The sequence below is a fragment of the Hyla sarda genome, chromosome 1 (genome assembly GCF_029499605.1).
Source record: "Hyla sarda isolate aHylSar1 chromosome 1, aHylSar1.hap1, whole genome shotgun sequence".
Classification (NCBI taxonomy): Eukaryota; Metazoa; Chordata; class Amphibia; order Anura; family Hylidae; genus Hyla; species Hyla sarda.
Genome location: NC_079189.1, coordinates 500,035,652 through 500,063,062, shown reverse-complemented (window position 1 = coordinate 500,063,062; position 27,411 = coordinate 500,035,652). Strand labels below are relative to the sequence as shown.

Here is a 27,411-nt window from a genome sequence, read left to right as displayed (position 1 = left end):
AGTGGATGAGATCTCATCCACTACCATCACTAATTTACAAATCTGTTTAACTTTCTGGAGCCAGTTGATATATATAAAAAAGTTTTTTCTTGGAATACCCCTTTAAGAAGCAACTGAGAAATTGAAAATTGTAATCATGGGGCCCCATAGCAAAAGCTGGAGTAGGGCCCAAATTCACAATGCACAGTGATGTTACAGTAGTGAAATAATGTCAACATTGTCACAGTAGATACAGTGGTCCCTCAAGTTACAATATTAATTGGTTCCAGGACAACCATTGTATGTTGAGACCATTGTATGTTGAGACCATAACTCTATGGAAACCTGGTAATTGGTTCTAAAAGCACCAAAATGTCATCCAAAAATAGGAAAAAGTGAGAATTAAAGAAAAATAAGTAGATAACTAATATAGATAAAGCAAAGCATTACATATAAAAGTAATAAGGATCTGCTGGGAGCTGTAAATCACTGTCTATTTCAGCCAAAGGCTGTCAGGGCATGCTGGGAGTTGTAGTTTTGCAACCGCTGGGGGCACCCTGCTTGGGAAACACTGGTCTATGTAGAGGACAGGAGCTTCTTCGGGGTCCTGTACAGTACAGGCAATGTCCTAAAAAAGTAACATGGAGCCGCCCTCACCTGGTGTCCAAAGGAGCAGCTAACCCTGGTACAGGTAAAGTGTACAGAACATGTAATACCTTCCTGTACTGTAGGGCGCGCTACCAGACATCAGTCAGTGCATACGCTTCACTAATACAGGTGTTTTACCAGTAAATTGCCCATTCTGATTGGTCAGTTCTTCCGGCCATGGACGCGTTTCACAGATCTGGACTGTCCGGAACATTGTATGTTGAGTCTGGTTTCAAGTTACAATGGTCCAGAAAAGACCATTGTATGTTGAAACTATTGTATGTTGAGGCCATTGTAAGTTTAGGGATCACTGTAATGTGTTGTGGTATCAGAATCACTGGGATAATACATATATTGCTATCACTGCAGATATATTCAGGGCCGCCATCAGGGGGGTATAACTGGTACAACAGTAAGGGGGGGCCCGGCTGGCCCCAACACTCTTTCTTGCGAGTCAGTGAGTGACTGTCACTCACTGACGGCTGGGGGGGGGGAGGCATCACTGTACACTGACTGACTTTTCTTACGTTCCAGCCCTGTCCTGTCTGTGGCCCAAACTGGCCAGCGAGGGCTGGAGCGAGAGGGAGCGCCGTCCGGAGGGCAGCACACTGTCACTTTAAAATGGCAGGGGCTGCAGTTGGTATGAGACATGCCTGTGCGTGGCTCTCAGTTACCAGCAGGCCCTCCTCTTCCTGCCCAGTTCCTGCAATAGAGGAGCGGAGCAACAGACTACACTGCCCACAGGTACTTACTTGTATGGGGGCAGTGTATGATGGCTGTGTGTGTGTGTGTGTGTGTGTGTGTATGATGGCTGTGTGTGTATAAAGGGGCAGTGTGTGTATATAGAAGCTGTGGATGTGGATGATGGCCATGTGTGTATAAAGGGGCAATGTGTGTATATAGAGGCAGTGTATATATTTATGATGGCTGTGTGTGTATATATAGTGGCAGTGTATGTGTATATAGTGGCTGTATATGTGTGTATGATGGCAGTGTGTGTCTATATAGTGGCAGTGTATATGCATATAGAAGCTGTGTATGTGTGTACGATGGCCATGTGTGTATATCGGGGCAGTGTGTGTATATAGAGGCAGTGTATATATTTATGATGGCTGTGTGTGTATATATAGTGGCAGTGTATGTGTATATAGAGGCAGTGTATATGTTTGTATGATGGCAGTGTGTGTGTCTATATAGTGGCAGTGTATGTGTATATAGAGGCAGTGTATATGTGTGTATGATGGCAGTGTGTGTGTCTATATAGTGGCAGTGTATATGCATATAGAAGCTGTGTATGATGGCCATGTGGGTGTATGTGTTATGGCTGCCATCATCGGCGTGTCATATGCACGCTAAGCCACATATTTATGACTATAAATACTGTCACATCAATTCCTGATGACAGGACAGCTGGAAACATATAGAGTCTAAAAGGAAAAGGAAAGCCTGACCGGACCAATTAGGAAGCAAAATCAGGATAACAGGTTTTTTGTTTCACACTAATGTGGAGGATTGTTTGTTCACTTCATGTGACTAATCTTAGAATGTGGGAATTGTGTAACTAATAGTACCTGCAGATATGAGGATGTCCTAAGAACAGTTACGTTGTATGCACTGTATGGATTAAATGCCATTCATTTGATAGCATGCAGTAAGAGACTGAGAATGTAGTCTGCCAGAGAGGATTTATACATTGATGTTTTGGAGTGCTCTAAAACGCGCTAAAAACAAACTCTCAATTATATTCTAATAATGAGTGTGACTACATAACTCACACTACTAATTCTGAATACATGCAAATATATAAAATAACTGACAAGGATTCTGGCGATGGAGATGGAACACATGATTGTATAAGACTGTAACACATTGGTGTTGAAAATTGCAAGTGTGCATATATAGTCGGTGTGAACAGGCGGCTAGTATTAAGATGGCGGCCTGAAAAAGATGCATATATGTATAAATACAGTTTTTTTCACTTTCTTTTTTGATATATGGTTTATAGAAGAAGTATTAAAAGTGAGGTTTTAAAGTCTCAGATTATGTATTCAGTGCCATATACAGTCATAACGGTAAATGTTGGCACCCAATTTTTCAAGAAGATGAAGTATTTCTCACAGAAAAGGATTGCAGTAACACATGTTTATTCCCTTTGTGTGTATTGGAACTACCCCCCCCCCCCAAAAAAAAGGGGGGGGGGGAAGCAAATTGGACATAAAGTCACACCAAACTCTAAAAATGGGCTGGACAAAATTATTGGCACCCTTAACTTAATATTTGGTCGCACACCCTTTGGAAACAATAAGTGAAATCAGTCGCTTCCTATAACCATCAATGAGCTCCTTACACCTCTCAGCCGGAATGTTGGACCACTCTTCCTTTGCAAACTTCTCCAGGTCTCTCTTATTGGAAGGGCGCCTTTTCCCAACAGCAATTTTAAGATCTCTCCACAGGTGTTCAATGGGATTTAGATCTGGACTCATTGCTGCCACTTCAGAACTCTCCAGCACTCTGTTGCCATCCATTTCTGGGGGCTTTTTGACGTATGTTTGGGGTCATTGTCCTGCTGGAAGACCCGAGACCCGGATGCAAACCCAGCTTTCTGACACTGGGCTGTACAGTGTGACCCAAAATCCGTTGGTAATCCTCAGATTTCATGATGTCTTGTACACATTCAAGACACCCAGTGCCAGAGGCAGCAAAACAACCCCAAAACATAATTGAACCTAGGGCTGGGCGGTATACCGCTTCATACCGAAATTTTTGGGCTGCACGATATGAATTTTTCACATACCGCAAAACCGGTTTGGCCCCTCCCCCTTGGGAATGAATTATAAGCCCAGCGCTGCGCTGTCCCCACATCGGAGAACGAATCATACGTGACCCGCCAGCGCTGTTCTGCTCCCCCCCCCAATTAATTATCAGCCCAGCGGGGTACAACTCACATAAGTCACCCGCAAACACTGCCCTCCTCCTCTTTGTTGGGGACCACCGGCGCTGGAACTCACTGTACGCCAGTGGTCTCCAACCTGCGGACCTCCAGATGTTGCAAAACTACAACTCCCAGCATGCTGGGAGTTGTAGTTTTGCAACAGCTGGAGGTCCGCAGGTTTGAGACCACTGCTGTATGCTGTATCCCTATGCCTGGGCTGCAAAAGATAAAGAAAATAAACTTTAACTTACCTACGTCGGCCTTACGCTGGGGACTGGAATGTCGGACAGCCGTCAGCCTATCACCAGCAGGAGCGATGTCCCGCCCCGGCCAGTGATAGGCTGAGCCCACTGTCATGTAAGAAGCCGTGGGCTGTCCGGGCATGCTTGGAGTTTTAGTTTTGCAACATCTGGAGGTCCGCAGGTTAGAGACCACTGGTGTACAGTGAGTTCCATCGCCGGCGGCCCCCAACAAAGAGGAGGAGGGCAGTGCTTGCGGGTGACATATGTGAGTAGTACCCTGCTGGGCTGATAATTAATTGAGGGGGGGAGCAGAACAGCGCTGGCGGGTAACATGATTTGGTGGGGGGGACAGAACAGCGCTCGCAGGTAACACGATTTGGTGGGGGGGAGCAGAAGAGCGCTCGCGGGTCACATGATTTTGGGTGGGGGGTGGGGCTGAAAGAAATACCGTTATATACTGTGGAACCACCATAAGTTACAAAAATACCGTGATACACATATTTGGTCATACCGCCCAGCTCTAATTGAACCTCCACCATATTTCACTGTAGGTACTGTGTTCTTTTCTTTGTAGGCCTCATTCCATTTTTGGTAAATAGTAGAATGATGTGCTTTACCAAAAAGCTCTATCTTGGTCTCGTCTGTCCACAAGACGTTTTCCCAGAAGGGTTTTGGCTTACTCAAGTTCATTTTGACAAAATGTAGTCTTGCTTTTTTAAGTCTCTGTGTCATCAGTGAGGTCCTCCTGGGTCTCCTGACATAGTTTTTCATTTCATTTAAATGTCGACGGATAGTTCACGCTGACACTGATGCTCCCTGAGCCTGCAGGACAGCTTGAATATCTTTGGAACTTGTTTGGGGCTGCTTATCCACCATCCGGACTATCCTGCGTTGACACCTTTAACCAATTTTTCTCTTCCATCCATGCCCAGGGAGATTAGCTACAGTGCCATGGGTTGCAAACTTCTTGATAATGTTGTGCACTGTAAACAAAGGCAAATCTAGATCTCTGGAAATGGACTTATAACCTCGAGATTGTTGATATTTTTCCACAATTTTGGTTCTCAAGTCCTCAGACAGTTCTCTTCTCCTCTTTCTGTTGTCCATGCTTAGCGTGGCACATACAGACACACAATGCAAATACTAAGTGAACTTCTCTCCTTTTTATCTGATTTTAGGTGTGATTTTTGTATTGCCCACACCTGTTACTTGCCCCAGGTGAGTTTAAAGGAGCATCAAATGCTTGAAACAATCTTATTTGTCCAGGGTACCAATAATTTTGTCCAGACCATTTTTGGAGTCTGGTGACATTATGTGCAATTTTCTTTTTTCCTCCCCTTTTTGGTTTAGTTCCAATAAACACAAAGGGAATAAACATGTGTATAGCAAAACATGTGTTACTACAATACTTTTCTGTGAGAAATACTTAATTTTCTTGAAAAATTTCAGGGGTGTCAACATTTACGGCCATGACTGTATGTGTGTATTGGCGCTGTGTATGAGTATATAGAGGCTATGTACGCATATGGGGCTGTGTATGTGTATTTCCTTAAGGATGCATGGTGTAAATGTATGTCCTGTCCCCCCTCCAGTTCTATGCTTCATAACCGGTTGGTTCCTCCTGCTATCACCAAAGCTGGGACATGTGGCTAATGCCAGAGTTCAGGGTGATGTCCAGCATTAACCACATTAGATGCCACAATCAAAGTGCATTGCAGCATCTAAAAGTATGAAAATAGTTTGCCAGATAGCCCAGAGGAGCTGATCAGGACCACGGCAAAATTGTGGTATCAGCTCAGCGGAGGGTACCTATCTGCCTCCGGCTCGTCTGACCTGTGCTCCACTAGTGCAGAAAGCTTCAAGAGCCTGTAGTAAGGTAGCGCCGATAACACTGATCAATTCTGTGCTATGGCACAGCATTGGTAAGTGTATGCAATCTAAAAATTACCTGGGGGCGGGGAGCGGTTGAAGGGAGCCCAGGCCTTGACCTGTGTAAGGGGCCCCAAAATTTCTGATGGCAGCCCTGGATATATTATTATTACTGGGATATCACTACACAGGGATCATGCACGCAGTGATGTTACAATATACATATATAAGTATACATCATACAGTGATGCCTAAATCTAAGGATAATGCATACCATGACATCAGAGGAAAAAACAATAATGATGTCACTGTACAAAAATACTGCACTCAACAGGGACATGGCACGCAAGGATAGGATTCCATAGCCGCTGCTGTATCAGTTACACCCATGCCCCTGATCAGCTCTCCCTTTCTCCAGTCTGGCCCTGCATGTACTGCAGGAAACAAGATACACCTTTGCACAGACACATATAGCCAGTATGGAAAACTGCCTCTGTGCCCTATACATTTTACTGGTGTGGCATAGATTATTTCAAGTTATCTCTTTTTATTTCTCAGAATTTCAGAAGACCTTGCACTATGGGTGGTTTTTAGATAATAGTGCTGCCTTTCTGCAGTAAAAGCATTACTATGCCCACTATTATGGCAGAAAACGGCATACTGGCACATCCTAAATTAAAGCATACCTATACTTTTAGCACTATTTCTGGCCACTATTTGTCTTGAATCTGGCATTTGTTTTAGCAGTTTATACTTTGTATGTACCATTTCATCTTGAATAATGTGTCCTATACATAGAACACACAAGAAGATATCCTGCTCCCCTATATTGCTCTTTAGCTAACCCTCAGAAGCAGAAGAAAAATGGAGGATGTTATAGAGCAGTAATGAGTGTAGCTGTGAGGTGAGCCAGTAAAATGAATACTACAGGCGGCAGCTATGTCTTGTCTTGCTCTGCCACTCTCCATCAGCTTCTGCTTCTTCCCATCCCATCTTCATAGTTCTCTATAGGCACTATGTAACTGATCCCTCAGTGCACTAATTTGGTCTCCCAAGACCAAGATTTAGCAGTGGATTAAGAAAGAATGATCAGTGTAGGGGGGGGGGAGAGAAGAAATGGCTCATAAGTGGAAAAAGATTGATTTTTCTATATTAAAGGGGTACTCCGCCCCTAGACATCTTATCCCCTATCCAAAGGATAGGGGATAAGATGTCAGATCGCGAGATCGCCAGATCACTATGCACGTAATGGCGGGCAATACAGGGGCCGGAACCACGGCTCCGCCCCTCGTGACGTCACGGCCCGCCCCGTCAATACAAGTCTATGGGAAGGGGGCGTGGCGGTCGTCACACCCCCTGCCATAGACTTGCATTAAGGGGACAAGCCGTGATGTCATGAGGGGCGGAGCCATGACGTCACGCTGCTCCGGCCCCTGTATCGCCCGTCATTACGCACAGAGCGAACTCGCTCTGTGCAGTAATGATGGCGGGGTGCCGCAGCCGCGATCCCAGGGGTCCCCAGCAGCGGGACAGCAGCGATCTAACATCTTATACCCTATCCTTTGGATAGGGGATAAGATGCCAGGGGCGGAGTACCCCTTTAAGATATATATTCTTTTTCCAATATTTGCTTGTACTATTAATTTATGCAAATCCTTTGCTATTAAATGTACAACTTAAAGACTAGGAAAGTGTTAATACAACATTCATAACTACGTATAAGAATAAAGATAACTTTTTCCTTATGATATAATTAAATGAAAATTTGAGCGAATAAATTAATTGTTTCTAATAACTTCATTGTCTGCCTATTCTAATGTATCCAGCTATTAATTTAGATTGTCTTGTCAATCTGTACTATTTATACATTAAACAGAAAATTTATGCAGCATAAAAGGCTAAGTAATTCAATATTTTGTTAATGTCTCTCAGAAGCCAAGTATTTTTCTAAATTAACAAAGTTACATTCATAGCATCTGTGGTGTCTAAAAATACAATCTGATTAATGCTACATATAAATTATTTAGATACAGCACCAGATGGCTGAGGGTGGTAATGTTCAGTGGAAATACAGAGTTTTGCCAACATATGCTGTTAAATTGATTAAACAAAGAAGTCTAGCTCAAATTATTGTGTATCATTTTCTCTATTATATCATTTTTTCCAAAACATTTTATTGCCCAGAAAAATGTCACATTCTTCTCTTCTGTTCCATATTTACTGTATATGTACCTGTCTGAAGCATTAGGATCATTTTCTGCACAGCGTAACAATATTAGACTGTAATATTTAGCAATATTTGTCACATATATTTTACATACAGAACAAAGCATTATATGAATGTAATAAACAGAAAGAGAATGTTTGATATTAAAGGACATAATGATTACTATGATGTTAATCATATAATGGACGTAATAATGTGTTAATATATCAATAATTATATGACATAATAATATTACCTCTCCAAGGTCTGAAAGGGCAACGTGCAAGAAATTCAAGTGGAAATTCTCCAACTGATGATCAGAATGGAGGGGCTTCAGTTCTCCGGCAAGCACTGCAGCCCCTCATTGTTTACATGGGCATAGTGCAATACGTATGGGTGTGATTGTGTCTCTTTCCTTGAATATGACTAAGCTGCAGTACCCAGCACATATAGAAATCCCTCTACTCATAAACCTCTGTGTTTGAGTAAATAATAATGTGCCTTCATCTTGTTGGTCACCACAATCAAAACATTCAGTCGTGTACGGGGGGTGGGGGGGGGGGGTGGGGGTTGAAGGGTTTGGGTGCAATCTTGGTTGGGTAACACACTGTCCCTGCAGCCCCCAACCCATCCATGTCCCTGCGCAGCTGTCAGGGCTGGATCCCCTGACTTGGCAGCTAATTACGTATTTGAGGATGAACAGCATTACTTACATGTACTTCTATGCTGTGCATCTCCAGTCTTCTTCCTGTATGGAGCTTTATGTCGGGTCAGAGAGGAGAGGGAGGGGCAGAATAAGCAGAACAACCTGCAGAGGTCACTGAGTATCAATACAGGAAGCCGCTGTGCCGATTCCTCTGCCCTCCTCCTCTGTATCACCTCAGCTGCATTCTTTTCCTTGCTTCTATCTCCAATTCACAGCTGTCTATGATGGAGGGAGTGACATATATGTGAGGAGACTGGCTGCATGAAGCATACTACCTCCAGTAGTTGCAAAATCTCAACTTCCAGCATGCCCGGACAGCCGATGGTTGTACAGGTGACATGCTGGGAGTTGTAATTATACAACAGCTAGAGGTCCACAGTTTTGAGACCACTGATGTATTGTATGAGTTTATGTAAGTCCATATGGTGTGGTATACTTTCGTAAAAATATGTGTGTGAGTGGTGTGTTTGTGTGGGTGTGAACATGTGTATGTCACTGTTTTTGTCTATGTACATAATGTCCCCAGGCTGTGTGAGAACATAAAAAAACCTGTACTTACCTCCCTCACTTCCCTGCAGCCTGTTTATCATGGCACCCAGTCTGTGTCTCTGCTAAACTTGGCTTCCTGGTGCTGCAGACAATACCTCACATTGCCGCTCAGCCAATCACTGTCTGAGGCGAGAAACCGCTGGCGGAGCAGCAATGTGTCATGCCTTCTGCAGAACAAGGAATCGTTCAGCAGAGATCGTAAAGAGATCAGCAGAGATCACAAAGACCAGGTGAGTGATAATAAAGGCTATGGAGAAGTGAAAGAGGTAAGTACAGTTTTTTTTGTTCTCACACAGCCTGGGCACATTTATTGAATATAAAGTTGTGGCTAGAAGAAGTAGTCATGGTGGAGATCTGGGTGGCTTAGAGAAGTAGAGGGAAAGTAAATGACTGTCGATTGGAATCGTGCTGCTGGCCTGAGTCACAGCTTTTTTTTTTTTTTACCACACTGGGGAACACTGACCCTAGCAACACCCCCAAGCATTAATGGCTTATCCTAAGGAAAGGTCATCCACATATATGTCTAGGAAAGTTCCTTTAAGAGTAGGGTCACTCGTGCTGTATTTTGCTGCTACGTATTTTCCTACCCTTTGAAATCAATAGGTAGCAAAATCAGCTGCAGAAAATATGCAGCAAAATACAGCAGGTGTGATCCTAGCCTTAAAAAAGTACCTGTCACCAAATAAACTTTTCTAAACTAACTCAGGCTATGTTCCCTAACTACTCCTAACACTCCTCCAATTCTTAAAAAAATTTCAGAGCTTTAAAAAGCTCTGTATCATACCTTTATTCTCACATAGTGAAATCTCCCAACAGGAGAAAGTGGGCATTTCCCAGCAGGCATGACATCACTGAAGCCTACTGGGGGACCAATTCCGCCCTCACATTGTTGCAGCGCTGTGATGAATAGAAGACCTCAAGCTCTGTGCAGCTTTCAGTGAGGCTCTGTGCATGTTTCAGTGAGGCTCTATGCATGTTTCAGTGAGGCTCTTTGCAGCTTTCAGTAAGGCAGCTGTCAATCAAGCTCAGAGCAGAGAAGCACTTCCTGAGTTTGGTCTCCTGCCAGGCCGGGAGGAGACCAAAAGCAGTTTATTTTCTATTACATTTTAAACATATTTATGTTGATATTTTTAAAAGCAAGTGAATGGGAAAGTGTCTGCTAATTACACAAGGAACACTATATTAAAAGTTTTATTTGGTGACAGGTACTCTTTAAGGCATTGTATTTGCAGTTTAAACAGCTAATTTTACAAGCAATTTGTTCTCACATTTGTACTCTTTTTAGCCATTTTTTCATGTTTTTTGCTACTTCCTTGGTAGGGACTAGTGGGGAAAAAAACTGCATTTTTGTACAGTAACAGAAAGTGGATATAAGCAGGGACCTGGTAAGTGCAAGGGAATTGGGAAAAGGAGTAATGTTTTTTTTTTTTTAAACTCAGCCTGACCCTCCCTAAGGGAACGTTCGCATATACATTGCAATCACTGTAATCTGCTGCAGATTTTCACCACAGAAAACCCGCCACGTCTTAAACCCTTAGGAGGAAACTCACAGAAGATACAGATGTGTAAATGTATTCTAAAACAATAAAAAAAAACACTATAGACCACAATTCTAATTAATTTCTATGCAAAAATTATACAATATTTACTTTTCATGCAATATGTATGGTGTAAGTGATTTTGTGTTGTTCTGTACAAACCTCTGCAACCTTCTCAGCATCCAGGACTTGTGTGCTGTTTTGTACACTTCTCCATTTGTCCAGTGCTTTACATATTGCATTTTTTAGGCCATCCCTACTGGCATCCCATTGAAGCTCATGACATATTTTAGCTAAATTGTAAACTGTGCAGTAATGTATAATCCACTTTAATTGGTCTACAAAAAAAACAAACACATTGTTACGATCAATAAAAAAATTCAGTAAACCAGAATAGAAGGTAACTGATTTTATTGTTGTATTAATGAGTGAGAGGCTGTGACATAATTCACACAACAACCCTATAACAATACATATTGTAAAATTAAGAGATTTTCAGGGCTATCCCCTGACATCCCTACTACACAGTAAATGCTGACCCCTGGCATCCCTACTACACAGTAAATGGAGCCAATGTCCTATGGCCCTGTTCACTGTGTAGTATGGGTGCCACAGCTTTGCTGAACATTTGATGGAAGGGGTGCCAGATGTCAGCAAGAGCTGTCCCCATAAAGTCATGCTGCAGTTTGCTTTGCACCCCACAAAATTTTGCATAAATTCAAAGTCCCAATGACATAATGGGATATTACTTGCGCATTCCACAGTAAGAAAGAACATTCTTTCTCTTCACTGGAATTAGGAACCAAGTCAGATATTTCCGCATGGACATTCCACTGTGTGCAAAACCCATTAAAGTCAATGAGAGTCTGATTCAAGGTGGAATACCTATAGAATTTCAGTGCAGATTCTGCCTTAATTTTCCATAGTGGGAGCTCGGTCTTCCTGTCTCCCCTAAGTATTTTTGTTTTTTATAATTATAAACACATTACATCACAAGATTACAGTTGTGTGTTGGACTAGCCAATCAATATTCAGTCTTGGGTCTGACCACTGGGACCCCTCCCAATCATCAGAACAGGGTCTGACTTATCTTACTGAGTGGTCCGGCCACTACTTGCCCAGACTAACTGGTCATGGCAGTAAAGCCCACTTAGCCAATCACCAATCCCAGCTATGTCCTGCCTCAGCCAGTGATAAGCGGAGACTAGTAAACCCCAGAAGGTATGGGCTCAAGCACTCAGCGGGAAGAGTGGGGCCCTGTTTTGGAGATCACAGGGAGTCCCAGTGTCAGAACCCCAGTGATCAGACACTTATGTCCCATTCTGCGGATAAATAGTATAAACACCAACCTGTCTGGGATCTAACTAAGCACCAAAACTAGTATCCGGTGGGACACTTACATTATGACAACATCACAGGTACTGGGAGAATGTGTGACATGTGTGACTATTAGGGATCGACTGATTATTGGTTTGGCCGATATTATCGGCCAATAATCGCAATTTTGGACATTATCGGTATCGGCAATTACCTTTGCGATATGCCGATAATGCCCCGCCCCCCGGCCAGGGACGACCATTGCCTCCCCCATCCTCTGCCGACATACCGCCGCCCCATTGCCTCCCCCCATCCCCGGTGTTATAATTACCTGTTCCCGGGGGTCCGCGATCCTTCTGGCTCCTGCACTATTGCTGTGCTGCGTAATGACGAGTGACGTCCCCAACCCGGCATCACCGTTAGTGCGCACAGTGACAGCGCAGGACGCCGACAGAGCCAGAAGGATCGCGGACCCCCGGGAACAGGTAAGTATAACACCGGGATGGGGGGATGCGATGGGGCGGCGGCGGTATGTGGGAAGAGGATGGGGGGAGGCGATGAGGCAGTGGCATGTGGCCAGAGGATGGGGGAAGGCAATGGGGCAGCAGCGGCGGTATGTGGGCACAGAATGAGGGGGGGAGGCGATGGGGCAACTGTGGTGGTTATACTCAGGACAGGCAGGGGGAGAGAAGCGGGCAGCAGCGGCGGTCTCTGGCACCGCAAAAGCCCCTGCAGTTCATTGATTTAAAGCACCCGCTTTAAATCACTGATCTGCAACGGCTTCTGCCCCGCCGGGGTGGGGGGTTGAAATAGCCGTTAACTTATACCAAAATATCGGTATAAGTTATCGGCTATCGGCCTGAAAGGTGACAGATTATCGGTGTCGGCCCTAAAAAAATCGATATCGGTCGATCCCTTGTGACTCTAGCTTGTTTGCTAATTTTACAAGATCCCCAGGCATGGAGAATTAATTATTTTTGCCCAGAAAACCCGATACAAAACTCATGTAGCTTTCTTGGTTATGATCCTAGTCTGTGTGTTTTCTTTTTGTTTTGTTCAGTTGCATTTTTCCACATATAAATGCAGAATAGCAAAATCACTTCTTTAACAAAGGAAAATAATTAGTTGACTTTTCACTGTATGTTTTGTAAGCAGAGAACTGAAAATTACAACTGAATGAGCTCTATACAAGTCTACGGGAAAGTGGTTGACTCTGCAAAAATTACAGTATAATAAAAAATGGTTGTATTTTTTCCAGTAGTCTTTTTTATTACAAGTAAGACTGTTGCACATTTATGTTTTGTCAGCTGCTGCTAAAAAGAAAGTATAAACTAAAATATGTATCTTTAAAAATGCATGTTTTTTTTTTTTTCAATGCATTTTGTCAGATGTTGATGGACATTACACACACAAATGTGGGAACACAGCTTACTAGAGTCTTTTATGGGCCTAGAAAACCAACAGCTGAGTTGTCTGAAAAAAAATTCTGGAAAACCCTTACTGGGGAAGAGGAAATGGCAGGGCCACACCAACCTACACAACATTCTATTAAATGGGCACAGTCAGATCCAAAACGACCTTTTGTAATATGATTGTTTATAAAAAAAATATTAAAATTGAATACAGAAAATGCCAACAACCACAAGGAGTGCCCATACCTACTGGAACACTAACCAATCCTGCAGCATCAGCTTGTCCATGAGTCATGGACAAGAGATGACTCATGGACAAGGCTGCATGAGCAGACACACCAATCACCTCTCTCCACCACAAGGGATGGATACACCATGAGAGGATTTCTAACACTGTGAGCTTATGAAAAGAGGAATTTTTATAATAAATATATGTGATAGAGGCATAAAAAATTAGATGTACATGGAGAGGATTCGGTACTGAGTAACATATTAATTCAGTTTTTTTGTGGCATCTGATAGGTACGCTTTAACCCCTCCAGTACTTAAGGACCACGGGGGGTACCTGTACGCCCTCCGATTTTCAAGTCACCGCCACACTAGGTGGTGATCGGAACAGGATGCCTGATGAAATCATAATGATTGCTGTTATTGCCGGTCAATTCTGACCGGCAAATTACATTTTTTCCGGGCCAATCGGGTCTCTGGTCACCCAATGGCCTGGAAAATAAATGTGATCGGTGCTATCTGAGACAGCACTGATCACTCTGAAGGATAGGAGTGTGGTGGCAGATTTGCCACCCCTATTATCCCTGCGATTGGTCAGTCAGGAATGACCAACCGACCAATCGCAGATCGGGGGTGGCGGGTTAAAGTTCAGTTCCACTGCTCTGTCCACCCATGGAATTCCAGGCAGAGCAGTTTGCTGTCTGGGCATGCTGGGACTTGTAGTTTTGCAACATCTGGAGGGCCACAGTTTGGAGATCACTGTGCAGTGGTCTCTAAACTGTGGCCGTCCAGATCTTGCATAACTACAACTCCCAGCATGCATGGACAGCAAACGGCTGTCTAGGCATGCTGGCAGTTTTAGTTGAGTTCCTCCAGCTGTTGCATAACTACAACTCCCAGCATGCCCTTCGGCTGTCAGTACATGCTGGGAGTTGTAGTTTTGCAACAGCTGGAGGCACACTGGTTGAGAAACACTGAGTTAGGTTCTGTTACCTAACTTGGTGTTCCCCCACCAGTGTGCCCACAGCTGTGGCAAAACTACAACTCCCAGCATGCATGGTCTATCAGTGCATGCTAAGAGTTGTAGTTTTGAAATAGCTGGAGGTTTGCGCACCCGTGCACCCCCCCCCCCAAAAACAAAAAGTACAGGGTACATTCACAAGGGCGGGGGCTTACAGTGAGTTTGGGAGTTTCCTGATACGAGTTTGAGCTGTTGCAAATTTACTCGCTGCAAACCCCCTCCCGGGTGCATGTACCCTAAAAACACTACACTACACCTACACAGAATTAAAAGTAGAACAGTACGTATACACAAACCCTTACACAGTTAAACCCCCCCCCCTCCCCCATAAAATATAAAATGTCTTGAACATCACCGTTTCCTAAACGGTGCCTCCAGCTTCTGCAAAACAACAATTCCAAGCATTGCCGGACAGCCATTGACTGTCCAAGTATGCTGGGAGTTTTGCAAACACCATGCTTGCATCTGCCCCTATGCAAATCCCTAATTTAAGGCTGAAATGCACATAGCACTCTCTCACTCCGGAGCCCTGTCGAATTTCAAGGCAACAGTTTAATGCCACATATGGGGTATTTTCGTACTCGGGAGAAATTGTGTTACACATTTTTGGTGGTCTTTTTCTCCTTTTACCCCTTAGGAAAAAATGGGGCTGAACTCTGCTCTGCGGGCAGACAACATGGCTCAGGAGTGACAGCGCACCATGTAGATTTGAGGCCTAAATTGGTAATTTGCATTGGAATGGCTGATTGTTGATGCGTTGTAGCGGTTCTGACATAAACACAAAAAAACAAACACTCACATGTGACCCCATTTTGGAAACTCATGGAACGTAACAAGGGGTGCAGTGAGCATTTACACCCCACAGGTGTCTGACAGATTTTTGGAACAGTGGTCCGAGAAAATAAAAAATTGAATTTATCATATGCACAGCCCACTGTTCCCAAAATCTGTCAAACGCTAGTAGGGTGTAAATGCTCACTGCACCCCTTGTTACGTTCCTTGAGGGATGTAGTTTCCCAAATAGTGTGCCAAGTGCAAGTGCAATATACCCCCCAAAAAACCTCTTCTGAGCCCTGTAGTGTGCCCGCAGATCACTTTACGTCTACATACAGTCATGGCCATAAATGTTGGCACCCCTGAACTTTTTCTAGAAAATGAAGTATTTCTCACAGAAAAGGATTGCAGTAACACATGTTTTGCTATACACATGTTTATTCCCTTTGTGCGTATTGGAACTAAACCAAAAAAGGGAGGGGAAAAAACTAATTGGACATAATGTCACACAAAACTCCAAAAACGGTCTGGACAAAATTATTGGCACCCTTTCAAAATTGTGGAAAAATAAGATTGTTTCAAGCATGTGATGCTCCTTTAAACCCAAGTAACAGCTATGGGCAATATAAAAATCACATCTGAAAGCAGATAAAAAGGAAAGAAGTTCACTTAGTATTTGCATAGTGTGTCTGTGTGTGCCACACTAAGCATGGACAACAGAAAGAGAAGAGAACTGTCTGAGGACTTGAGAACCAAAATTGTGGAAAAATATCAATCAAGGTTACAAGTCCATCTCCAGAGATCTAGATTTGCCTTTGTCCCCAGTGTGCAACATTATCAAGAAGTTTGCGACCCATGGCACTGTAGCTAATCTCCCTGGGTGTGGACGGAAAAGAAAAATTGATGAAAGGTGTCAATGCAGGATAGTCCAGATGGTGGATAAGCAGCCCCAAACAAGTTTCAAAGACATTCAAGCTGTCCTGCAGGCTCAGGAAGCATCAGTGTCAGTGTGAACTATCCATCAACATTTAAATGAAATTAAACGCTATGGCAGGAGACCCAGGAGGACCCCACTGCTGACACAGAGACATAAAAAAGCAAGACTACATTTTGCCAAAATGAACTTGAGTAAGCCAAAATCCTTCTGGGAAAATGTCTAGTGGACAGATGAGACCAAGATAGAGCTTTTTGGTAAAGCACATCATTCTACTGTTTACTGAAAACGGAATGAGGCCTACAAAGAAAAGAACACAGTACCTAAAGTGAAATATGGTAGAGGTTCAATGATGTTTTGGGGTTGTTCTGCTGACTATGGCACTGGGTGACTTGAATGTGTGCAAGGCATCATGAAATCTGAGGATTAACAACAGATTTTGGGTCGCATTTGCGTCCAAGATCTTGGGTCTTCCAGCAGGACAATGACCCCAAACATATGTCAAAAAGCACCCAGAAATTGATAGCAACAAAGCGCTGGAGAGTTCTGAAGTGGCCAGCAATGAGTCCAGATCTAAACCCCATTGAACACCTGTGGAGAGATCTCAAAATTGCTGTTGGGAAAAGGCGCCCTTCCAATAAGAGAGACCTGGAGCAGTTTGCAAAGGAAAAGTGGTCCAACATTCCGGCTGAGAGGTGTAAGAAGCTTATTGATGATTATAGGAACAGACTGATTTCAGTTATTTTTTTCCAAAGGGTGTGCAACCAAATATTAAGTTAAGGGTGCCAATAATTTTGTCCAGCCCATTTTTGGAGTTTGGTGTGACATTATGTCCAATTTGCTTTTTTTCCCTTCCTTTTTTGGTTTAGTTCCAATACACACAAAGGGAATAAACATGTGTATAGCAAAACATGTGTTACTGCAATTTCTGTGAGAAATACTTAATTTTCTAGAAAAATTTCAGTGGTGCCAACATTTACAGCCATGACTGCGAGGTGTATTTCCATACTCCGAAGAAATGTGGTTACAAATTTTGTGGGGTATTTTCTCCCATTACCCCTTGTGAAAAATTAAAACTTTGGGGTAACACCAGCATTTGAATCAAATTTTTCATTTTTATGGCCCACTGTTTCAAACACTGTGAGGTGTAAATACTTGTTACGTTCCTTGGGGGGTGTAGTTTCCAAAATGATGGCACATGTGGGGGGTTTCTGCTGTTTTGACACCATGGGTACTTTGTAAACGTACGTGGCCCCCGACATCAATTCCAGCCAAATTCTCTCTCCAAAAGCCCAATGGAACTCCTTCTCTTATGGACCATGTTGTGCACCCACAGAGCACTTTACGTCCACATATGGGGTATTTATGTACTCAGAAGAAATGGGGTTACAAATTTTGAGGTGCTTTTTCTCCTATTACCCCTTGTTAAAATGAAAAATTTGGGGTAATACCAGTATTTTAGTGGAAAAAAAAATAAGCAATTTTCATTTTCACATTCCATTTTAACAAACATCCGCCCCCCCCCCCCCCCCCCCAAAAAAAAAAAAAAAAAAAATTTACAAATTTTGCAGGGCTTTTTCTCCTTTTACCCCTTGTAAAAATGAAAAAAAAAAATGGGTCTACAAGAACATGTTACTGTAAAAAAAAAATAGATTTTTAGTTTTCTCATCCACTTTACTGCTATTCCTGTGAAACATCTGAAGGGTTAACAAACTTTCTGAATGTCATTTTGAATACTTTGAGGGGTGCAGTTTTAATATGGGGGACAAATATGGGGGAATTTCTAACATAAAGACCCTCAAATTCACTTCAAAGCTGAACTGGTCCCTGAAAAATTCAGATTTTGAAATTTTTCGCGAAGAATTGGAAAATCGCTACTAAACTTGGAAGCCCTCTAATGTCTTTAAAAAGTAAAAACATGTAAACTTTATGATGCAAACATAAAGTAGACATATTGTATATGTGAATCAATACATAATTTATTTGGCATGTCCATTTTCCTTACAAGCAGTTGTAATAGAAAAATGCAAAATTTTCAAATATTTCATGAAATTGTGGAATATTTCACAAAGAAATGATGCAAGTATCGACTACTATCTTAAAGTTGAATATGTCACAAAAAACATTCTCAGAATCAGAATGATATGTAAAAGCATCCCAGAGTTATTAAAGTATAAAGTGGCACAGTTCAGATTTTCAAAAAATGCCTTGGTCCTTAAAGGGGTACTCAGCTGAAAAAATGTTATCCCCTATCCAAAGGATAAGGGAAAAGATGTTAGATCGCTTGCAGCTTCCACAGTCGTGACATCACGCCACACACCCTCCATTCAAGTCTTTGAGAGGGGGCATGACGGCTAGTACATAGCCATCACGTCTCCTCTCATAGATGTGAATGGAGGGGGCATGGAGGCTGGCATCGCCAGTCATCGGCACAGAGTGGAGTTCACTTCGTGCACCGAATGACAGGGGTGCTGCAGCAGAGATATTTGGATAGGGGATAAGATGTTTTCAGCGGAGTACCCCTTTAAGGTCAAAAATGGACTTAGTCCTTAAGGGGTTGAAAATCCTGGCCCCCACGAAAACTTTTTGAATCTCAGTGAACTAGATTAAAGTGCTTGTCCAGAATTAAAAAGGAAGTTTTTGTAAAAACAGTGCCACTCCTGTCCACAGCCCTCCATTTCAATGGAGCCGAGTTGCAATAGCACATACAACCTGTGGATAGGAGTGCTATTTTTGCAAATAAAGAAAAAAAAAAAGAAAAAAAAAAGAAGCAGTGTATTTCAAATCCTAGACAACCCCTGTAACTAACAAACCCAATTTTTTCAGGACTTTCTATCCCCTCCAGTTGTCCAGAGTTAGAAAAACTGTTGATTTCTTCATAAAACAGCACCACACCTGTCCTTAGGATGTGTGTGGTATTACAGCTCAGCTCCATTGACGTGAATGGAGCCAAGTAACACCTCACACACTCTGAAGACAGGTGTGGAGCTGTTTTTTGTTTTTGGAAGAGATTAGCTCTTTTTTTTATATTCCTGGATAACCCTGCGTTTAGGCTCACAGATGATATTGTCCCAAATTGTTCTTTTCTATTATTAGGTCCTGCTTTGCAGGTTATATTATTTGCAACACAAAACATCAGTGCTCAGCATTTATAAAGAAAGGAATAATACACCAAGCTGATATAGAAACTATCATAGAGTTTGTGGCCATTATAGGTATATTTGACTTTATGTATATAATTTCTGAATAACCTCTGTTACCTACATTATATGGACATGTTACTGTGGATAACAAACATACATTCCTACTATGCTGGCATAAACCATGGAAACAAGAAAAACCCCTGCAGCTTGATTCAGCGCTAGTAATAAATTAATGAACCAATGATTCAGGGTTATTTTTTTTTTTTAATTCTATTCCATATCAGACTTAAAGCCACCCTCTGGTCCAAACATTAATCTTAGAATGTTATTCGTGATACAAGGTACGGCCATGTTCACATTAAGGATTCTTTAAGAATTAAGGCTTGAAATCTGTGCCTAAATTAGCGTTTTCCAAACAGTGTTACTCCAGCTGCTACAAATCCTATTATATTGGAATTTATGATGAATTTAGAAGTTGTTATTGTAATATCATGTAATCATATGAAAATATTGGCCCTCATTTACTATTCTAAACCCGACTTCTTTTGTCGGGTATTTTTGGCGCATCTTTGTCTGCGTCATGTCGCAGACATCGTGCGCCAGTCTGCGACACGATGCAACATTTTTTCCCGACGGACCCGATGTGGATTCTCCCAAACCCGAAAAAGGGGCGTAACCCGACATTTCTGAGCTTTCCCACGTATTTATAAAGGTTTCCAACCCGAATTTGTTGAATTGTTGTGGATTTTTTCCCGACAACTCAGAGGAGTTGGAAACCAAAACCTACAAAACCCACGTGCGACAAACAGGATGCGACATAATAATAAATACCAGGGGAAAAATGCAGTCGGGTAAGAAAGCAAGATAGACTTACAACCCGATTTTCTAAGTAAATGAGGGCCAATATTATGTTGATATTTGGATAGCTCATTACTGTAATTTAATAATATCATGTATAATCTCATATTCTAATATTTCTGGTCTGAAATTATGCTTGTCCCAATGTAAAAGTGAAACTAAACTTAAAGGGGTACTCCACTGGTTCTAGAAAGTTAAACAGATCTGTACTTATCAGCTGCTGTATGCTCCACAAGAAGCTCTTTTCTTTTTGAATTTCCTTTCTGTCTGACCACAGTGCTCTCTGCTGACACCTCTGTCCATTTTAGGAACTGTCCAGTGTAGGAGCAAATTCCCATAGCAAACCTATCCTGCTCTGGAAAGTTCCTGACATGGACAAAGATGTTAGTAGAGAGCAATTTGGTCAGAAAGAAAGGAAATTCAAAAAGACAAGAACTTCCTGTGGAGTATACACCAGCTGATAAGTCCTGGAAGGATTAAGATTTTTTATAGAAGTAATTTACAAATCTGTTTAACTTTCTGGCACCAGTTGATTTAAAAAAAAAATGTTTTCCAGTGGAGTACCCCTTTAAAAGCATAACAATTGCATAGTTGAACAATCTTTGTGGGAGATTTATCAAAACCTGTCCAGAGGAAAAGTTGCTGAGCTGCCCATAGCCACCAATCAGATCACTTCTTTCATTTTTTCACAGGCCTTTTCAAAATGAAAGCAGCAATCTGATTGGTTGCTATGGGCCACTCAGCAACTTTTCCTCTGGACAGGTTTTGACTAATCTCCCCCTTTAGGCCAAATATTTGTCATTTTAGAAAAAATAAACTTGTATCGGAGACATGTAGCAAAAATAATTTCATCACAACATTACTGTCACCTCCATACAATTTATATACCATATAATATGATATGTGAAGTCCAATAAAAAATTGAATTGTAACATATAAAACTGAATCCAGAAACAAATATTTTCTCTGTATCTATAGCCTTTCACAATAATGGGTTTTGAGTTCAAATCTAATATAATAGAACATCATATTGTGCATGGTTGGGATGCTGGGGGCTATGAATATTTTCATATATATATATATATATATATATATATATATATATATATATATGAATATTTTAATAGCTAGGTTCCTCCATTATTTATATAACAAAAATAAAAGTATGCATTTGATGCTAGTCTATTGGAAGAGTGAATCTAAACATAATGCTGCTCCAACATACTAGAAATATTCACATAAACGAAATGTATGCCTTTCTATAATCCAAGTGGATGAATTGAAAAGTAATGCTTCAGGTCTGCTCTACAGCGAACAGTAATGAGGGACTTAGTCTACATTTCCATCACATTGGCCTTCACCTAGTGCACAATACCATTTAAAAGTTTGGAAACTTTTAATTCCATTTTTTTTTCTTTTTCTCCATAATTTTTACATTGTAGATTCATACTAACGGCATGAAAACTATGAAGTAACGAATAAAGAAGTAAAAGGGTTTTCTGGGATTAAATGACTAATGGTCTATCCTCAGTTGATTGGCACAGCTATGGCACCCAGAATACACAGTGAATGGGGCCAGAAGCTGATTGCTCCTTTTAATGTGTAGTAGTGGTGATGCACACATTACTATAGCTCAGCTCCTGAGCAAGTAAATGGGGAGTGGAGCTGCAGTAACCAGCTGAAGCAGCTACAGTGGGGATCAAAAGTTTGGGCACCCCAGGTAAAAATTTGTACTAATGTGCATAAAGAAGCCAAGGAAAGATTGAAAAATCTCCCAAAGGTATCAAATTACAGATTAGACATTCTTATAAAATCTCAACAAAAGTTAGATTTTATTTCCACCATTTACACTTTCAAAATTGCATCAAGTTAGCATCCAAAATTTGCTGAAATTTTATTAAATCCATTTTTCCGTCTACTTGTGGGATGTTCCCTGTGCCACTGGCTGCAATACAACCCCAAAGCATGATTGATCCACCCCATGCTTATCAGTTGGACAGAGGTTCTTTTCATTAAATTCTGTTTCCCTTCTTCACCAAACGTACCTTTGCTCATTCCGGCCAAAAAGTTACATTTTAACCTCATTGGTCCACAGAACTTGTTTCCAAAATGCATCAGGCTTGTCTATATGTTAATTTGCAAAGTTCAAACGCTGATTTTTGTGGTGAGGATGTAGAAGTGGTTTTCTTCTGATGACTCTTCCATGAAGACCATATTTGTACAAGTATCTCTTTATAGTGGTATAGTGTACCACAACTCCAGTGTCTGCCAGATCGTTCTGGAGGGATTGTGCAGTCAAACGTGGGTTTTGAATTGTTTTTCTCTCAATCCTGTGAGCTGTTCTGTCTGATATTTTCTTGGTCTTCCAGATCTTGCTTTAACTTCCACTGTTCCTGATGACTGCCATTTCTTAATTACATTCCGAACAGAGGATATTGACATCTGAAAACGTTTTGTTATCTTCTTATAGCCTTCTACAGCTTTGTGAGCGTCAACTATTTTCAGATTTCTAGACAACTGCTTAGAAGAACCCATGGTGCGGATTGTTGGGGCAAGGTCAGATGAGTCTGGGCATTTAAAACCTTTGTGATTGACATCCCCTGGTCTTCCCAGATGATGACTGAGAACAATCCATGACACTGGCAGGTCTCAGCTTTGCAAAGGGTGCAGTGCATGCTATAAATTCTGCAGGGTGCCCAAACTTTTGCAGATGCCATTTTTTTGTTTTCTGTTATTTTGAAAGTGTAAATGATGGAAAAAAAATCTAACTTTTGTTGACATGTTATAAGAATGTCTAATCTGTAATTTGATGCCTTTTGGAGATTTTTCCATCTTTCCTTGGCTTCTTTATGCACATTAATACAAATTTTTACCTGGGGTGCCCAAACTTTTGATACCCACTGTATGGTGATCATCAGTGCCACCTGCACTAGCTGTCTAGTGACACTGATGACAGATTTCCTTTAAAGGGGTTGTCCAGTGGATTTTTTTTCCCCTAATGTGGCAAGCCTGCCTAACAAAACAATAAAAACTTTAACTCACCTTCCTCACTCCCTTGTAGCCTCCATAATCAAGGCACCCCATCAGTGACCGATGACACTGCTTTCCCATGAGCTGCAGATCTTACCCTCTGCAGCCAGGTGGTGTGACAGTGGCGCTTACCAATGGCTGAGGTGGGACACCCAAATTGATCAGCTGATCACCAGGTAAGGTTTAATTACAAAAGATGCCTTACTGTACACCTTTTCACATACTGTTATTACCCTATTCTTGTTTTTTGTTTTTTTGTGTGTGTTATTTTATGCATTTGCATGTTTTAATCCTGAATGAAAATTTTTCCCTTTACTATTTCCCTTTCTTATTTTAAATGTTTTGTGGGCTATACTTTTTTGAGTCATATACTTCTGAATATTTACATTTCTTTGTTACTATTTTATGTAAAGAATTTGAATCTAAAGTGCTTCCATAACATAAACATCCTACATAAGCATTTAACAGTATAGCTACATAGTGTGAAATGATGTATAGACTTTAATATATTCTATTCATTTCCTAATAAAGCAATATATTTTATATTAATATTACAACATAAATATAAGATTTATTGTATCAATATCCTGCTTCTTAGTTCTACTTAATTGCTATGGCTCTAGGATCATTATTCTGTTAAAGTTTTGCATCTTATTTTAATATAGAAATAGCTTAGACATATAATAGAGTATACAGTAAGCTCCTTTTAGAGGTGGCTGCAGGCAGTCAGTATAGTATCATTTAACGCAGACCTGTCAAGGGCATGGCTGTATAGGACTTTTGAACCTGAATCAGGAGGCTTTGGCACTCTGTTTCAGAAAAACAGAACTCTGATTTCACAAAAATATATATAAAGCATTAAACAGCACATACCTTAGGACATATAAATAGAAGGAAGATAAGGAAGATACAAGTTGGAGATTCATTTTAAAGCATTAAAGTGTACCTGTCGTCAACAAAAACTTTTTATATAATGTAGATAATACCATTATATGTATTATTTGTAATATACATTGGTTAAAAAATGTCTATATTTTTGTCCCTGCAGCTATTGCCTGTGTGTCTCTATGAGGAGTCCAAATACAGGAAGTGAGGGTGGATAAGCAAGGCTCTGTGCACTAAGAAAAAGCAGGACAGTGTGCACAGAGGCTCTATAACATGCTCCTGTCTCATACATCAGGATGATTGACAAGCCAGGAGCCTGCACAGATCCCTGCTTGTCCTCCCTCACTTCCTGTATTTGGACTCATCATAGAGACACACAGACAATAGCTGCAGGGACAGAATTTTTTCTCCCAAAAATATACCCAATTTCTAACCAATGTATATTACAATAATACATTTAATGGTATTATCTACATTATATAAAAAGTATTTGTTGACGACAGGTACACTTTAAACTTTGAAAACATTTTTATTCTTTTCATCTAAATATCTCCAAAACTGTGTGAGTTCCACCTGGTGGAATGCTATCCTAAGGACATGTACCCTGTTTAAAAGTGCAGCTGCCCAGAGAGGTCTTACCCCTACTACACCATTTCTCACATTCTTCTTTTTTCCTTCTATTGCTCCAAATATGGTAATAAAGACTTAGACCTCCCTTTGAATGACCACCACCACTAAGTTCTCAATTTGAAAAGCACTCAGGTTTATGCCACATTGACAAATGAGGCACATAACATAAAAAAGAAACCATACACATCTGCCCTAATGCCCCACAGCTTCCATTCCGATGGTTTAGTCCCTGCTGCTTACCTCTTCTTCCTACTTCCGCTGATGTGTCTTCCCTATAGGAAATACCTTCTCAGCCAATCACTGAGCCATAAAGTCATAAGCAGTTCTTACATAAGTTGCTTAATAACTGGACATAAAGTACTTGAATTTACTTACCGGAATCTGATGTATTTGGAGGATTAAAATGTAGTAAACCATTCAAACTGGCTTCTGTGCTTTCCATAATCCATGTGTTTTCACTCTGGAATCCAATAAATGCATGCTTTTGGATTTCAGACGTGGCTCCATGCAAGCAAATACCTGCTAGCACCATAGTATACACATTAATAATATCCAGTGGCCCTGGATAAGTTCCCAATGTAGAGATTAAAGGCTGTAAAGAAATAAAAATCTATCAACCTTTCCTATAAGGGTTTCATTGATTTAACATAAAAGCTGGGGCCTACATGAAAACAGTTTGTAGCATGGCAACAGTTACAGCAAGATATGAGGTGCAACCTCCAGAGGCACTGAGTGATTTTAATGCCTGCATCTCTACTTACTTTGTAAAATTATGCATGACTAGACATAGAGTGCAGCATCAAAGCAAGGACTTACTTCTCTATGGTCATTTTGTTTAAAGGGTACTCCGGTGGAAAACATATATATATATATTTTTTTAAATCAACGGGTGCCAGGAAGTTAGTAAATTACTTCTATTTAAAAATCTTAATCCTACTAGTACTTATCAGCTGCTGTAAACTCCACAGTTCTTTCCTTTTTGAATTTCCTTTCTGTCTGACCACAGTGCTCTCTGCTGACACCTCTGTCCATTTTAGGAACTGTCCAGAGTAGGAGGAAATCCCCATAGCAAACCTATTGTTACACTCTGCGCTCCGGCCACGAGTGCAGTGTCCCTGTGTCCCGGTCTGCCGGTGGGGCTGGGATTCGCATTGCAGGACACAACCGCATGCGAATCTCAGCCCCTCACTCACCACACCGCCTCCTCCTCTGTGTCACAGCCGCACGTCCCATCTCTTAGGGCGCTCGCGCCCCGGAGCTTTGAAATTTAAAGGGCCAGTGCGCCCATAATTAGTTTTTGCACCTGACACTACCTTATAAAGTCCCTGCACCTCACACACTTCCCTGCCGGATCTTCAGTGCCCCTAGCCTTTCCCGCTACGTTATTTGACTTTGCACCTTTGCCGCCTGCCTTGACCTTCTGATACGTTTGACTACGCTACTGCCTTATCCTTTGGTACCTCGCCATGCCCAGCTACTTGTGTGGTCGAGCCATGTCGGGGGTAGCGACCTGGGTGTCGCCTGACGCAGCAAGCCCATCCTGCCTTGCGGCAGGCTCTGGTGAAGACCAGCGGCACCTTAGACTCTGCTCCCCGATATGGTCCGAGTCATCAGCCACACAGGTTAGAGTATCCACATCCAGCTCCATAACAGCAAGATCCGGCCATGGATCCCACTGGGGTTCCTATGCCAGATAATCCGGATCTGGCTTCTATTGTGGGGCTCCAGTCACAGCAGTTAGCCCAGCAGGCACAGCAGTTGAGCCAGTTATCCGCCATGATGCAGCAGTTGCTAACTGCTCAGCAGCAACCGCCACAACCACAGCCTCCTCCTGTTCCAGTGCTGCCTTCCGCTGCTGCAGTCTCCTCCGGAACAAAACTCCGCTTGTCTCTTCCTGAGAAATATGAGGGGGATCCCAAGTCCTGTCGTGGTTTCGTGACGCAGTGCTCCATGCACATTAAACTCATGGCGGAACAGTTCCCTATGGAATGAGCAAAGGTGGCCTTCATCATCAGTCTCTTAACTGGAAGGGCTTTGGCCTGGGCAACTCCGCTTTGGGATCGCAGTAATGCTCTCACAACCAATCTCCAGGCTTTCCTGACGGAATTTCAGGGTGTCTTTGATGAACCAGCCCGAACCTCCTCCGCTGAGACGGCATTGCTGAGTCTTTCGCAGGGCAACTCCTCTGTGGGCGAGTATGCCATTCAGTTTCGTACCAAGGCGTCTGAGTTATCATGGGATAATGAAGCTCTTTGCGCCACCTTCAAGAGGGGACTATCTATTCATATCAAGGATGCCCTTACTGCCCGGGAATTGTCATCTAACTTGAATGAACTTATACACTTGGCATCCCGGATTGATATTCATTTCTCTGAGTGACGTGAGGAACTTCGACAAGAAATGGAATCTGCACGACCTCGGCTTTCCTCGTTTGTAAACTTGAAAAGTGTACTTTTGAAAAGACCAGCCTTCCATTTCTGGGGTATATTGTTACCAGACAAGGTTTAAAA

General features: G+C 41.9%; 1 protein-coding gene across 8 annotated transcripts in view; it reads right to left on the bottom strand.

The window, feature by feature from the left end:
• The window catches only part of TMEM232 (transmembrane protein 232), a 244,565-nt gene that overhangs the window by 93,483 nt on the left and 123,671 nt on the right, over window positions 1–27,411 (bottom strand). For all 8 annotated transcript variants that reach the window (XR_008847464.1, XM_056537479.1, XM_056537476.1 and 5 more), the window contains exons 10-11: window positions 25,277–25,493; window positions 10,832–11,007 (exon numbers count right to left, since the gene is read on the bottom strand). Coding sequence is in view for 7 of the 8 variants with exons in the window: in XM_056537479.1 (XP_056393454.1) it covers window positions 10,832–11,007; window positions 25,277–25,493 (393 nt within the window). In the remaining variant the exon portion in view is untranslated. The remainder of the gene's footprint in view (window positions 1–10,831; window positions 11,008–25,276; window positions 25,494–27,411) is intronic.